Below are 15,443 nucleotides of genomic sequence, written 5' to 3'. Positions count from 1 at the left end.
CTTCACTCCAGTAGCCAGGATGGTTTTGTGGTTGAAACCCACCAAAGACTGAGGAAAACACAAAGAGTGGCTGATTCCTACAATAGAAAAAAACTCTAAAAATACAAAAACAACAAATAAAGAAATAAAGAAGGAAAGAAAGTGCATCAGTCTCCAACAGGATTCACTCTTCTGTTGAGGCACAAAGAAACTCTCTATCCGTGCTAATCGTCATATCCTAGTCCTCCCTGCTCTGCTCTGTGGACCCTCCTCTGGACACACACAGATCATCAACTTGAACCAAACCACGCCCCCTCCTTTATTCCGGGGATTTTATCAGCGCCTACATGTGGAGCTCTCTGCACACCAGACCGAGAGAAGAGAAGAGAGAACAACCCCCCATCCAGAGACTCCTCATGCTGACAGACACTCCGTCCCAAACACCTCCTCACCTGTGTGGACATTAAAGGGTTCAAATCCAGGATGGATTTCTTGGACCGCGGTTACCTTGAAGCGCGCTCTCCGTATGATTACACCTTTAATTTTTGGAACGACTACCTCGGCCTGTCGACACTTGTGGCTAAGAATAAGATCCACAGCCCATCCTGCAGCCCCAACTCCATCACGGAGTCTCTCAAAGCGACGCTGGGCTTGGAGGATGACTCCTCGGATTGTTCGTGCGTAATTGGGCACGGTGACGGACACTTGGAGTGCTGCTGCGCGGCGCCGGGCTCTCCTCCGATCTCCATCTACGATCTCAAGGAGCGCATGTCGCTTCTCAGGCCGTACGAGCACCTGGTGAGTGATTCGCCACATGGAGACAGAGATTCACCTTCCTACAGAGGGAGCTACAGCGGGCTCGATCTGCTGTCCAGGCGCAAACAGACTCAGAGGGGCAAACCGGAGCCGAAAGTGTGCGTCTTCTGTCGGAATAACGGCGCGCCAGAGGAGGTTTACGGCACCCACATCCTGAAGACGGCGGACGGCAGAGTCCTGTGCCCCATCCTGAGGGCGTACACCTGCCCCCTCTGCAGCGCCAACGGAGACAACGCGCACACCATCAAGTACTGCCCGCTCTCCAGGGACCAGGCGAGCCAGAGAGTGGCCAAGGGAGGCAGAGCGATCGGGAAAAGGCTGAAAATCTTCTGAATCAAGTTGCACTGTAATCTGCCCCCCCCCCCCCCAGTTTCATGCACAAGACAAGTCCGGAGAAAGACTTTTTTTTAATTTTCAAGTGTCACTGCTTCGTCGGTTCTCTTCTTTCTTGTAACTCTTTGGGCACATAGTTTTACACATGGACGCACTGTGCGCAATATTTACGCCCCCTCCTCCTCCTCCTCCTCCAGCACTCTGAGATCCAAAAAGAACCAAAGTACTGTACAGATCGACCTGTGAATGAACACCTTCAGAAGCTTCAGTGCAAACAGCTGATGTCAACACAAAATGCAGCACACTCCTGATATGAGATGAATGTTTTGGCCCATGTGGATGTATAACAAAGTCTGACAGCAGACACTCCATGCAAGATGCAAAAGATCTTTATATCGAGCACATTTCTTTTTCCTGAGATAAATGTTTTCTACCAAAGGATTACACGTTTTGTATCGAGAGGTAAATTTCTGTACTGGTTTCTATGTTGGATGTCTTATAATCTGTGATTGTGTGTGTGTGCGTTGTACTCTACAGACTGAATGTAAAAAACAAAAGGAAGGTAAATCTGACATGCAGTCTTCAAGCTTCAGAGAATTTATTTCATGTGGAAATATTTTCCTACAATTCTTGTAAATGTAAAAAAAAGAAAAGAGGGCGGATCATTTTGTAGCGATGAGAAGAAGCCTGACATCCAAAGTCTTTATCTGTCAATAGAAAATGTTTTATGTGCTTATTTTTTACCTTATGTATCATTGGGAAATATATTCACTGTAAATGATCTCTGAATAAAACACGTCATTTGCATTTTTCTTTGACTTCATGAGGCAACAAAAACTTTCTTCAAACTTAAATCTCTCACTTAAAAAATGGAGGTGATGTCATAAGTTAACGTATTCTTTATTGTCCCGCTAAAGGGAAATGTGTGCTGGACTCTGCTGCAGCTGCAAGAGAATTAAAAAAAAGTACATAAATAGAGATCTTAAAAAACAGCTGTGGCTCAGGTGGTAGAGTCGGTCGGGGGGTTCGATCCCCGGCTCCTGCAGCCACATGTCCCATGTGTCCTTTTGCAAGACGCTTAACCCTGAGTTGCTCCCGCTGCTTCTTTGGTGGTGTGTGAATGTGATTAGTAACTTCTGATGGACTCTTTACTCAGCAGCCGCTACCATCAGGGTGTAAAATGTGTCGGTGTTAAAGCGGTGTTTCTCAACTCGTCTGGCCTCCAACTCCTGATGCAACCCAAAGCGCTTTGAGTAGAAGACGAGAAAAGAACTATACAAGCTCAAGTCCGTTTACCATGTACATAAAACCACCTTCCTGCAGAGGTGACATATTGCACGCCCCCTTGACCCCTTGACACATCATCCTACGTTACCTGTTATTCAGAATATGAATGGATGTCAGCACATATAGATGTTTAAAGCATCTTGGGCTGAAGGACCCTGAGTCTTCTCCCAGAGGGTCAAAGGTGAAACTCAAGAGTGAAGAATGTGGGTCGGGTCGGGTCGGGTCAGACACTTTTTTCTGTTTCCTGTCTAACACACTGCTCATAGAGAAGCAGACAGCATGAAACTAGAGAGAGAATTTTCACAAGAGTGTTTCTTCAAGAAATAATAAAACATGCAATGATGCCACCTAGTGTTCAGCATCTGGAATGACAACACTCCCCTCACATATTCCCTGATAAATGTCCTGATTTAAATAAAGAAGACAGACTGTAACTGAGCCAAAACAAAACTTTTCACAGTGAATTAAAGAATGTAAATGTGCTTCGACTCGCCTACAAACAAACTGAACTTAAAAACCTTTAACCCTTTCATGCTGGTGGGAGTTTCTTCTCTTTTTAGGGGGTCATTTGGCTCAGCTCAGTAAGAAGAGCCGGTGTTAAGCTGAAGAAACGTGTCCCTGCAGAGAGCTGCATGAACCTTGCAGAACAGTTTTAAAACAGTATAACTCTGATCTCTGGGGGCGGATCTGTGATGAGAAAGTATCTGAAGTTAAGTTTCCTTGTTGCTCTGTCGACTCGGAGTAAATATGAGCTGCAAAGAATGTTTCACTCTAAAGCGGGCCCTCCTAAACTTGGGGTCCAGATCTGCTCGGGGTCCTTCGCCTGCGTTTGTGTGATGATGTAGCACGTTGTGATTGGCTGTCAGAGAGTCAGATCATAGTCTCTTTGTGAAAGAGGAAGAACTCAAACACACGGCGTCCAAACTAACCTTAAATCTTGAGAGTCCCTGTCTGAACATATTCACAGTACAATACTCAATGTTTGTTATGACGCCACCTACTGGTAAGAGACAGTACGCCTTGTGTAACATGTTTCACTCTCACTTCTTGTTGTGTCCAAAACAGGTGACCCGTTTAAACCGGTTTTGACTGCTCATGTATCCATTTTCCTCCGCTTATCAGAATCAGAATCAGATTTATTGTCCAGGTATGCTTACACACACACAAGGAATTTAACTTTGGTGAACTGTGCTCTCTTATGTACAGGTACAACATTAAATATCAACAATAAACAGAATAAGAAAAGACTAATATTTACATAAATATGAAACAGTGCAGTGGTGAAAAGTGTAAAAGATGATGAAGTAACATGATGAGTAAAATGCAGTTATGTGACAGATGGCTCAATTAAGATGTCAATTACAGTATTTACATAAATAAGTGTGCGTATATTGATCATTTAAATTAAATAATATATATATACATATATGTATATTCACAGTGACGGTTGGTTTATCCGAGGTCGGGTCGCGGTGGAAGCAGGCGTCAACCCAGACGTTCCCTCTCCCCAGCAACGTTTTCCATCTCCTCCTGGAGGATTCTGAAGCGTTCCCAGGCTAGACGGATACATAATCCCTCCAGTGGTGCTCGTGTATTTCTTGGTAAAAATTCTCCAAAGAAGCGTTAATCGTTCATCCATAATCAGCCAATTACAACATGCTACATCATCATACAGACCTACAGTCAATCATATTGTGTAGCGTCTCTAGCAGACTCAGGACCCTGAGCAGATTTGGTACCTACATTTGCTCAGACAGGTGAGGGGGGAGGAGCCAGGTTATGGAGGGCTTTGTAAATGGTAAATGGTAAATGGACTTGAGCTTATATAGCGCTTTTCTAGTCTTCCAACTACTCAAAGTGCTTTTACACCGCATGTCACACCCACCCATTCACACACTGATGGTAGTGATGATCGCTATGTAGTATCATCCATCAGAAGTAACTAATCCCATTCATACACCACCACTGAAGCAGCGGGAGCAATTTGGGGTTAAGTGTCTTGTCCAAGGACACATCGGACATTTGGCCAGTTGGGGATCGAACCCTCGACCTTCCGGTTGAGAGGTGACGACGCTACCAATTGAGCCACAGCCGCCCCCTTTGTAGGTGATGATGAGGAGTTTGAAGTGGATACACATCTTTTTACAGGCACACATTCGCGACCCACTACTGGGTCCTGACCCACCAGTTGAGAACCACTGGTCTAGTCCTGCTGTTTACTTGAAGTGTCTGAAGATAACATGTTGAAAATTGGCACAAAACAAATAAAGATTATTATAAGATATGGTTGAATGAGATACTAGTCCTTGGTGAGCTGATGCCTCTTGTTTCTAACTCAAACTGAGGATGATTTACGATCTCTCTCTCTCTGACTCACCCTGATGTTAAACAGCAGGAGAGTTTTTTTCTGTGTCAGCAGAAAACACTGAATTCTATTCCCGTCTCAGCCGTGTCTCCCACACACACACACACACACACACACACACACACTGTCAGAACATCAGTGACTCATCAGTTTGACATCTAAACACATCAAACAGATCCGTCTGAAAGAGACGCTCCAATCGATGGCGGTTTATCGGTCATCACGCAGAGCAGTCTGTCTCACAGTCAGAGACCTACAGGAGACTTTTAAAAGAAGGAGATGATCAGAAAGAAAAGCCCAGAGTTAACACTTTTCAGATATTTGTAAAGTTTAAAGTAATAAGGGGAGGAGTCTTAATGTATGTTGTATGTGGGCTGATGTAGGATTAGTCTTTCAACATTTGTGATATTTAGATGTCGCAGTTGTCGATTATCAACCATATTCATCTATTTAAGTACCAAGAAATCTTTGTTTTCTATTAAATGTAAAGCTTTTAGTGCTGGATGTTAAAGTCCATCACTCGCTCTTTATGCACTCAGTATTGATTTTCTCTAACCGGGTTGCAGAAAGGACTTCGTTTCAAGACATTTTTCGTTGCATTTAATTGCTGATTATGGATCAAAAGACGCATCTGAGGTCTTAGAGTAGATTTAAATGTGCCTCCAGAAGTGTCCAGAGAGAAGAAGGTGGAACATTTAAAGCCTATTTTTAGGTGAGCTGCTCTGCCACATCAGCTCTGCCGAATACGAGAGTCATAAAAACCAACTTCCTCTCTCCTCACTGCAGCAGTCTGCGATTGGTTCTGTGGATGCTGACAGCACTGATGCTCCTCCGTGTTAGAGGAGGGAGGGAGGGAGGGGGGGGGGCAGCCTCTCTCTATATAAGCCGAGGATCTGCAGCATCACCGAGCTGGTGCAGTGCAAAAACGCTCGCTCATCCTCACCGATGGTGTGCAGAACAAGGGGGACATAAAGAAATCTTCTGAAACTAAAAAAAACATTTTTTTCTAAGCATAAGAGAAATCCACCACAAAAAAAAATCATCATGAGCTACGATTCCTTCTACTCCTACCGCCGCCCCTGGGACGGCTACAGAGGAGGCTCCCAATCCACCACCAAGTCCTCCATGTCGTCCTCCCTCTTCTCGTCTCCTCGGGCTCCTCCGGCCGCGAAGAGGATCCTCAGGCTGGCGTCCTCTTCTCTGCCGGACGGGTCGGAGAGGATGGACCTGACTCAGGCCAGCTCCCTGAACACCGAGCTGCTGGGGCTGCGCTCCCAGGAGAGGGAGCAGCTGGTCGACCTGAACGACCGCTTCGCCACCTACATCGAGAAGGTGAGGCGCCTGGAGCTGCAGAACCGAGCGCTGCAGGCCGAGCTGGAGGCGCTGAGGAGGCGGCAGAACGACCCGTCTCGTCTGCGGACGCTCTACGAGGGGCAGGCGAGGAGCTTGAGGGCCATGATAGACTCGGAGAACGGGGACAAGATGCGCATGGAGGCGGAGAGAGACTACCTGCGTGACGTGTACGAGCAGATGAAGGAGCGGTGCGAGGAGGAGGCGAGGAGGAGGATGGACGCAGAGGAGGCCCTGCAGAGGGCGAGGGATGACTCCGACAGGGCCGTGCTCGCCAACTGCGACGTCGAGGCCTCGGTGGTGTCCCTGTGCGACGAGCTGGCGTTCCTGAAGAAGGTGTTCGCCGAGGAGCAGGCGGAGCTGCAGGCCCAGCTGCAGGTGGCGAGCATCAGCGTGGACGTGGAGGTGTCCCGGCCCGACCTCTCCACCGCCCTGCGGGACATCCGGGCGCAGTACGAGCGGCTCGCCAGCAAGAACATGCAGGCCGCCGAGGACTGGTACAAGGGCAAGTTCGCCAGCGTGGCGGAGATGGCGAGCAAGAACAACGAGGCGGTGCACGCCATCCGAGAGGAGACGATGGAGTACCGGAGGCTGCTCCAGTCTCGCTCCTCGGAGATCGAGGCTCTCCGGGGCGTCATCGACTCCATGAACAAACAGCTGGAGGACCTGGAGGAGACGCAGGCGAAGGAGGTGACCAAGTACCAGGTGAGGACAGGAAATATAAATCCTGATGTTTGATGTTTAACCTCCAGAGTTTTCACCTTATCAAGAGAAGAAGAAGTATTCTCTGATTTGAGGGAGTTTGTACTCAAACAGGTGAACAAGGAAAAAGGAAAGAAGGAAGGACTGACAGGTGAAAACTGATCGGTGTAGTGACTTGAAAAGACGACACAGAATACAAGACTGAGGGAGAAAAGTAGAGCAACAGCAGAAGGCTCCAGATTGTAAATTTATTCTCTGCAGCAGCTTCACACCCCCCCCCCCCCACACTGATGACAGACTCACAGCAGAGGTGAAAATCTGCAAGGTTACGGTTAAAAAGAAGCAAGGGAGCGAAGCGTAGCTACACACAAAAGAAGGATCAGAGATTTTAAAAAACTATACTTAAAAATATACAAATTTTGAAATCATTTTTCTGTCCAACAGGTTTTCTGATTTTTCTCGTTTTGTGTCTTGCACCATCAACTCTGATATTTACTGACTGAATGGCTGTGTGTCGTTCTCCGTTCACAGATAAGGATCAGTGAGCTGGAGCGAGACATCACCGACGCCAAGCACGAGATGGCGCGCTACCTGAGAGAGTACCAAGACCTCCTGAACGTGAAGATGGCTCTGGACATTGAAATAGCTGCGTACAGGTGAGACAGCCTCAGAGTCACTTGGTGTTACAGTAACACTTCCTTATCCATGATTCCTCTTCAGTATTATGTCAGTAAATCAAATCTTTTTATTGGATTTCATATTGTAAACTTCTGGACATTTACTGGCCAACATCCTGGACATTTCTGCACAAACTGAGCAGCTCCTTTACGATTTAAAGTTGACCTATTTTTCTGACCCCCATAAAAGTCACATATAGAGCTGGATACTCAAACTAAACGTAAGTTTCAGATCATGAGGTATGTTGGAGTAATGCCAGGATGAGTCTGCAGAGGGAACGATCTCATTAGTTTCTAAAACCAGAGCACATTTTTACCAAGCGCCGCCCTCCGATGTTGAAAATTGAAGCCGATGCGGAAGTGTAAAATCCTGCAGTTCCTCAAGTGTCCACTAGAGGCTGGCTGCAGAAGCACAGGAAGTCACATACACACCCATTCTAAAAAGCCTGTTTTTACAGCAGAGATTAACATGTTTACAGCCTGGTTCAAAAAACCAAATAGGTGTGATTAGCTCATGTCTCGATGGACACACACTGTACGGGGGGTGAATGTTTTGATGACTCATCAGTTTTGATTTGATGAAGGATAAGAGTTATTCACAATAAGGCGTGTAGCTGACCTGATTGACAGGTGGGCGCGGTGTAACGGTTTGTCAGGAGGTTTAAAACCCACCTCAGCTCCAGCTCTCAGCCTGTCGTTAGGTTGACTGAAAGTTAGACTGAGACAGCATTTCCAGCATGGAGACCGCCATCGATGGGACTCCAGCGTTACTCCAAGTTAATTTAGTAACATATAGATATCTATTTTCTTAAGTGAGTGCGATACGACCTCCATACGATGTTTATAATCTTTCTTCTTCTCTTTTCAGGAAACTCCTGGAGGGGGAGGAGATCCGACTGGCGTACCCTTCCCTTCCAGCCCTAAACTAAACAATGCCTCCAGCCTGGCATTAACCTGAATTCTTCACCCCCCCCAACCTGAACATCCTCATCTACTCCCTTCTTTCACCTCCTCCCTGCCCCTAAAAATATCTCCTTCTTCTTCTTCTTTACTCCCAACATCCAACATCCAAAGCTCATCCTTCTCAAGACAGATGCGCCCTTGTGCTGAACAAGAGGTCCACCAGAAGTCCCCCTTCTTCTACACACGTTGTGACACCTCATCATGAAGACGGAGTGGCTGCACTGCATTACTCACAAAAAAAGCTACGCCGGACTGCACCATTGTTTTGGTTTTGGTTCTTCAGGGGGCGGCACAGGTTAAGGTCCAAGAAGCAGAGTTAGTGTTTGAGCCGTCCGAACCCCCCTCGCCGTGCAAACATCTGACCAAGTGTTTGTGAAGGGGGGGGACAACACAAAGAATCCGTTTATCTCTCGCTGCTTGGACTTTATCTGTGTTCAAACTGATGCAACAAACCTGCAAACCAATCAATTCTGCATTGTCCCGCCCCCCCCTCCCGCCCCCCTCCTGGTTCTGCAGTCGTAGTCAGTGAACCAGTAACCTTAAACGTTTTCTTTTAAACTAAATTCAATTAGAGAATCATTTTTTTGTCCTCTTTTTGTTATTCTTCCGCTGCATTTACATCCACACAAACACCACGGTGAGTTTGTGTCTTTGACCGATTGGCAGTTTGTTTAAACATCTAAAAAAATAAAAAAATGAAGTGTAAGTAGATTTTCTTGCAGCATGTAAATGTAGTGGAAGATGAATAGTTACTGGGTTCTCCTTATAGTCATGCAGTGTGTTTCACAGGCCTTTCTGTTTTTTGTTTTTTTTCTGTTCCGTGATTTCATTCCAAGCTAAACGACGAAACTGAAAGAAAACGTGCAGGAGCTCCTTGTTGTCTGTCCGCTGACGTTAGAGGTCAACGTTCACTTTTAAAATCTGAGAAACTAATAAATTAAAAAGTCTGCACCATCACACTTGGTGTACCTGTAACAGCAAAACAACAAGCTGAATAAAACTTAAAACTGACCTGCAAATCAGTTCACATCTCCTGGTTTTTATTTGAACATCTGCACAATCTCATGATTTTATTCCTTTTAGACTTTAGGGGTCCGTTCAGATTGACCTTTTTGTTCTGGACGGTTCCTAACTGAAAGAAAAGACCTAAAAGTATTTGAGTGTCAGACATGATAAAAGCTATTTGAGCTATGATGGGGGGAGGTAGTGTTGCAGTATTCGAGATGGATCGAGACTACCTTTAAAAAGTCTCGATCTCTGAAGCATTTTTACTCGGCCTTGTCTCGTTCTCATTCTGCGTAGACTCCAGATTTTAAATCAAGACCGGTCACTGAGAGGCTTCTTTCTCACTTCATTCCTGTGATTGGAAGGAAAACACCTCTTTCTAAAAGAACATATAACTTCAATTCATTTGTAGTTCTGTATGCCCCCCCGGTTTAAAAGTTTAATCGTTTATTTGAATCAGGGACAGACTACAAAAAAAGACATTAGTCTCAGAAGAGATGCTTTGTACCAGATTTAGCTAGCTAGCTAATTTCCTTCCTTCCTTCCTTGTCTCCTTCCTTCCGCACAAGTTGGAAGATTATTCCTTTCTTTAATGGCTTTAAAAGAAAAAAACAGATTGTGCTAAAGCTTAAGACTTCAACCCTCCCCGGTGTGACGGTCTAGGTGAGTGACACGCCCCCCTAAAAACAAGATATCAGAGATATTTATGGTCTTGGTCTTGACTCGGTCTCAAACCCACTCTGGACTCGGGTATGTCTTGGTCTCGGTTTGTGTGAGGCAAGGCTAAGTAAAGACAATGCTAGTTATTTTGCACTGCCAGCAAAGCGTGGCAAATTTAGTGAGAGGACTTCCAGGTCGACACTGAATCTACAGCCGACGTCAAAACTAAAACAAAGACACAAAAATAAGAAGAACTCAAATCAAGTAAGAAGTTCAAATGACGAGATATGAAACCTTACAGGTGTTTTGAGCTCTTCAGACGCTCTCTCTCGTCCTGAAGAGGCCGTTCTGAGTCATGATTCGAGGTTTACACGTTGATTTGTCTGCATCAAACAACACGGTGAGAGAACTGATAGCCTAGCGGTTATGTTGCACATGTGTCATTTTGATTCAGGAATTGTTTTGTGTTTTTTTCGGGGGCCGCTGTAAACAACTTCCCCTCCCCCTGAAATGAATCCTGCTTAAATGTCTCCGTACTTACCGCCCTCAATGTCACAGGAGGAGCAACACAAACAGCGGCACTGCACCATTTCCCATCATTCCACGTTCCTGGCAGGCGGACTGTAGCTGTAAGGTGTTGGTGCTTTGCCTCAGCAGCATCATCCATCATCGGGCTGACAGCAGGCATCCCACTGAACCCTGGAGGAACAAAGAGTCTTCACATGATGTGTTTGTTCTGCATTTAGACTGTGAAACAAAACCTCAGAGAACAAAACGTGAAGTGTTGTGAAGAGAAAACCCAACATCTTTTATTACACTGATGCTAATACATGAGAGGGTAAAAGCCGGGGCTAGAAACGGGACATTATCGACTACATTTAATGTATGTTAGCTGCAGTGGTAATAGAAGAACTCTTACATTTAACAATAAAAAGCTATAGCCTATAGTGCAAAAAGTATGAGGGACAAAAAATGACTAAAGTATAAATAAATTAATAAATAAATAAATAAATGTTGGGAGAAATGCATACAATAGTGTATAAATGAATAAATAATTACATAAATGCAACAATTCATATAAAAGTTAATATATAAATAAATATATTCATATATTTATTTATGTATTTCTGTGTCCATGTTGTACAAGGAAAAGTAAATATGTAAATTAAGTGGGCCGTCCTAACATTACTGAAGTAGGATTGGTCAATTTTGAAAAACAGACAGAAGCAAATTTACATATATACTTTTCCTCTTACGACCTGGACACAGAAATAAATAGATGTGTAAATGTAAAAATACAGAAATAAATTAATAACTCAATTAATGTGGAAATGTATGCATTGATACATATATAACTGTAGAAATACGTTAATAAATAAATAAATAAATACATGTAAAAATATATAAATAGCCTTTTTCATTAACAAAGTGTATTTATTATTTATTCATTGATTGATAGAGCTTCTTTCCTCAGGCTGTCCGGACTGTTAACTCCACTCTCCTCAGTTAAAAACTAAACAGAACTGTGACTACATGATGCACACACACCACACATTCCAATCTGCACATTTACACACTGACACTTTACACTCTTTACATTATTCTATATTCTACATTTTGTATATTCAAATAATTATTTTTTAAATTTTACATTATATTTCTATTTTACTGTATATATGTGTATTAGTAATTTGAGTGTTTATTGCATGGCCTTGCAGAACAGTCTTTACATTTCACTGCACATCTGTATGAGCATGTGACAAATAAGAATCTTGAATCTTGATGTATTGTTTTCAGCATTTATATATTTATTTATTCATTTATTTATTCATTTATACATTATTGTATGCATTTCTCCCAACATTTATTTATTTATTTGTTTATTTATACTTTCGTCATTTTTTGTCCCTCATAAAAAAGAAGTCTGGCACTGTAAAAATAAAAGTCCAGTATTTAAACTTTGATAACAAACAGAAAAAGCAGAAAGTGGAAGTAATAGATAAAAAAAAACCTTAAATGTGTAAAAAAAAAAAATAAAGCGTTTGAGTAAATTTAAGTTGTTACTTCTGATTGGTTGCACCTGTAAGCGATCCCGGTGATTTGGTCTCACTTGCGACCGTGTAATCTGGTGACGAGTCGGTGGTTGTCATGGTTACAACAGAAGTTGAAAACTACGCGAATTACCTCTTTGAGTATTATTTATTTAAATACATATCTGACAAGTTTATTTTGAAATTAAAGATAAAACTACAAAAACAAAATCTATATGCGATGAGGACTCTGAGTTTTCAACATTTAACTGTAACTATGACAACCACAGACTCATTACGGGAAAATCGCCAAAGTTGCCGATACACCTGCTACTTTATTGTGTCGTTAATTAGCTACCTTGCTAGGTAACTACCTTAGCTTAACTTGTTTGAGCGTCACTGTCATTGGGTTTTGCTTTCAAACTCGATTTCTATTTTAAAATAAACGCTTCTAGGAGAGTTATTACCTTTAAAAACACATTTAAATGCATAGAAATCCGTTCCTACTTCCAGCAGATGGTAGTAGAGGCTAACACAGTGTTAGCTTGCTAATCACTTCCTGTTGTCAGAGGTTACCAACATGGCGGCTGCCTTGCGTCGATAACATTTCTGTGTCAATGTTAACTTTCAAACGCTTTGACAAAACGACACACTAAAGAATCCCGAAAAGCTGCACCTCGTCCCGCATCTCGACGCCGACATGTTCCAGGTCATCGGCGGGCGGAGCGTCCAGGCGGCCCGGCTCCTGTCCCCCCGCAGCGCCGTGCTCCTGGAGGCTGTCCGCGGCAGAAAGTCCCGTGAAGACCCGGTGGCCAAATCCAAAGAGGGGAGAATTAAAGTGCCTCCCCCCGTCGACCCGGTGGAGATGGTCGTCCTGAAGGAGAGATTTTCAGAGTACCAGCTGATAATGAGGGCGCTTCGGTACGTTAATTAACAGTTACTGAAATGTGTCACCTGGTGTTATGGAAAATTCTGTTACCGGATTAAAATGTGTCCACAAACTGTTAAAACTGTAGTTTTTGATTGATTGATTAAATTTATTTCAGACATATCAAATAAAATCAAACATATCAAAAATACAAAACAAAATGAAAAGCACGAAAATACAAAAAACAATGTTCAAATTATTTCACAAAAAAAGAAAAAGCAAATTACATATATTCAACTGATTTGCCTGAAAAGGAGCAGGAAGAAGTATAAAACTTATTTAATCCTACCCCCTTTGTGACTTTTTTTTACTTTCTGTACATCAAATCAATCACTCAATCAACTTTATTCACACAGCATCTGTCAGACAAATTCAAGTGATTTACAGGGGAGTGAAAAAGTGATTATATATAAATATATATATTTATATTTATTTCTTTACTGCACATAGTTCTGTTTACATCTGTTAGTCTGATCACTGTCCACTTATATCTACTCTTTTATATTTTGTATTTTTAAGTTAAGTTTAAGCTTTAAGTTGTATTTAAATTAAAACTTTATATTTAGGTTAAAATGTTTCATCTACCTGCACTGTTGTTATTTTACTGCTCTGTGTGCTTTTGAATTCCCCCCGGGGACAAATAACGTTTTTTTGAATTTGAATTGAATTAATTTAGAGACTAATGCGCAGCAATATTAATTCTATAAAACACAAATAAAATAAAGATGGATGATAAAAACAACAGGAGACAAAGAAATAAAAAAACAAGCAATACAATAATAATTTAATATGTTTAAAAAACATTTAAAATGTTTGTGAAATAAGATAAATTAATGTTAAGAAATGATTTAAAAGTATGTGTATAATAACAGTCTTCCTGCTTGCACATTTGAGCTTCTCTGTAAACGACAAGTTTCCACAAATGAGCCTCGTTGAGTTGAAGTGATTTGGAACAATTATTTGATCTGTTGTGTGTGTGTGTGTGTGTGTGTGTGTGTGTGTGTGTGTGTGTGTGTCAGTCTGGAATTTAAGGAGGAGGTGCTCAGGAAGAAATACCAGGAGGAGACCGGGTCCATGGCTGAGGAGAGAGCGAAGCAGGAGGCGGAGGAGCATCGCGCCCTCATGGCCTGGAACGACCAGGAGAACCAACGCCTGCTCAAACTCAGGTGAAGAAGAAAAACAGAAACATAAAGAAAATAAACTGTTTCCCTCTTGTGTGAGTGATAAAGGAGAATCCTGGTCCTGGATCTCACCCTCTCTCTCTCCGCTGTTTCTTTTCAGGATGCTGCGGTTCCAGAAGGAGAAGGAGGAAGCTGAGCGTAAGCGGGTCGAAGCTGAGATTCAGCGAGAACAAGAACAACAAGAACTGATCACACAAAGAGAGAGAGAAATTTTACAGTTACAGGTATGACTTCACCTTCTCTTCTTCTACCCCTGAACTTATTCAATGCTTTATTCTACTTGTGCACGTTTTTGTAGTTTTTGAAGATATTTTTCTGCATTTTGAAAACTTTTAATTCAAGATAAAAACGGTTGATCTTTGTTCTAACTCTCACTTGTGGTCATGACCTTTGGGGAGTGAAAGCGATGTTTACTGAAATACCCGCCGAGGCCGGTGTCTTCCAGTTTTGGTCTCTTATAAACTTTTTTTTTCTTTTCTTCCAGGAGGATGCAAAGAACTTCATCACCTTGGAGAACTTGGACCAGCGAATAGAAGAAGCTCTGGACAATCCCAAGAATTACAACTTTGCCATCGATAAACAAGGAAGAGTCGTCAAACAGACGGTGCAGCAGTGAAACGAGGAAACACACAAGACTCACCTGTAGTTTCATCCCAGAGAGAGAGAGAGAGAGAGGGGCGGACAAACAGCGCTCTGTGTGTCAGTCTGAGCCGACCTGGAAGAGGAGCGTCGTCAAACTGACAGGAAAGGATGTGAGACGGTTAAATAAGAAATGTCTGAGACTTTGTGTCTGCTGGAACTGAGCTGCTTTTTTTAATCTTCTTTCTCGCCGTACTCCGTCTCATTTGAGTTCTGAATCTTTACCTTAACGTGTCCGTTTGATCATATCTGTCTTCCTGTTCTTTGTAATGTGAAGTAAACTCGTGATATCACAGTTCCTCTTCAACGTTTCTGAATCTTTTTTGAACATCACAGGATGAAAATCAGATCAGGACTCCTTTTTCTTTTTCATCTCTTGAGGCTCGTACTCTGCCTCAAAATTCAGTCAGAGCAAAAACAACCTGAATGACTCTTTTTGCATCGTTTTGGGATGTGTGAACGGATTAGTTGTAAGAAAAAAAGTAAAACATTAAAACCATCGTGGTGAGTTGTGTGAGCTTTCTTACG

At 42.9% G+C, this 15,443-nt stretch overlaps 3 protein-coding genes across 3 annotated transcripts; all 3 read left to right on the top strand.

The window, feature by feature from the left end:
- The first annotated feature begins 326 nt into the window (after positions 1-326).
- On the top strand, positions 327-1,935 carry LOC132993485 (nanos homolog 1-like). The gene has a single exon (XM_061063354.1). The coding sequence runs from the start codon at positions 463-465 to the stop codon at positions 1,126-1,128; it is 666 nt and encodes a 221-aa protein (XP_060919337.1). The 5' UTR covers positions 327-462; the 3' UTR covers positions 1,129-1,935.
- Positions 1,936-5,684: 3,749 nt separating this feature from the next.
- On the top strand, positions 5,685-9,494 carry neff2 (neuronal intermediate filament family member 2). Its single transcript, XM_061062791.1, has 3 exons — positions 5,685-6,835; positions 7,364-7,488; positions 8,378-9,494. Exons 1-3 carry the CDS (start codon positions 5,825-5,827, stop codon positions 8,436-8,438), a joined length of 1,197 nt encoding a protein of 398 aa, XP_060918774.1. The 5' UTR covers positions 5,685-5,824; the 3' UTR covers positions 8,439-9,494.
- Positions 9,495-12,737: 3,243 nt separating this feature from the next.
- On the top strand, positions 12,738-15,213 carry mrps26 (mitochondrial ribosomal protein S26). Its single transcript, XM_061062792.1, has 4 exons — positions 12,738-13,088; positions 14,115-14,261; positions 14,377-14,500; positions 14,761-15,213. The coding sequence occupies exons 1-4, from the start codon at positions 12,868-12,870 to the stop codon at positions 14,890-14,892; spliced, it is 624 nt and encodes a 207-aa protein (XP_060918775.1). The 5' UTR covers positions 12,738-12,867; the 3' UTR covers positions 14,893-15,213.
- The last annotated feature ends 230 nt before the right edge of the window (positions 15,214-15,443 follow it).

Source organism: Labrus mixtus, chromosome 18 (genome assembly GCF_963584025.1).
Source record: "Labrus mixtus chromosome 18, fLabMix1.1, whole genome shotgun sequence".
Classification (NCBI taxonomy): Eukaryota; Metazoa; Chordata; class Actinopteri; order Labriformes; family Labridae; genus Labrus; species Labrus mixtus.
Note: the sequence above shows the minus strand (reverse complement) of the source record. Positions and strands in the feature narration are given on the sequence as shown.

Coding starts and splice junctions, on each gene's coding strand:
- mrps26 (XM_061062792.1), top strand. CDS start 12,868: ATGTTCCAGGTCATCGGCGGGCGGAGCGTCCAGGCGGCCCGGCTCCTG. Junction 14,262..14,376: donor CAACGCCTGCTCAAACTCAG/GTGAAGAAGAAA, acceptor GTTTCTTTTCAG/GATGCTGCGGTTCCAGAAGG. Junction 14,501..14,760: donor GAGAAATTTTACAGTTACAG/GTATGACTTCAC, acceptor CTTTTCTTCCAG/GAGGATGCAAAGAACTTCAT.
- LOC132993485 (XM_061063354.1), top strand. CDS start 463: ATGGATTTCTTGGACCGCGGTTACCTTGAAGCGCGCTCTCCGTATGAT.
- neff2 (XM_061062791.1), top strand. CDS start 5,825: ATGAGCTACGATTCCTTCTACTCCTACCGCCGCCCCTGGGACGGCTAC. Junction 6,836..7,363: donor AGGAGGTGACCAAGTACCAG/GTGAGGACAGGA, acceptor CTCCGTTCACAG/ATAAGGATCAGTGAGCTGGA. Junction 7,489..8,377: donor ATTGAAATAGCTGCGTACAG/GTGAGACAGCCT, acceptor TTCTCTTTTCAG/GAAACTCCTGGAGGGGGAGG.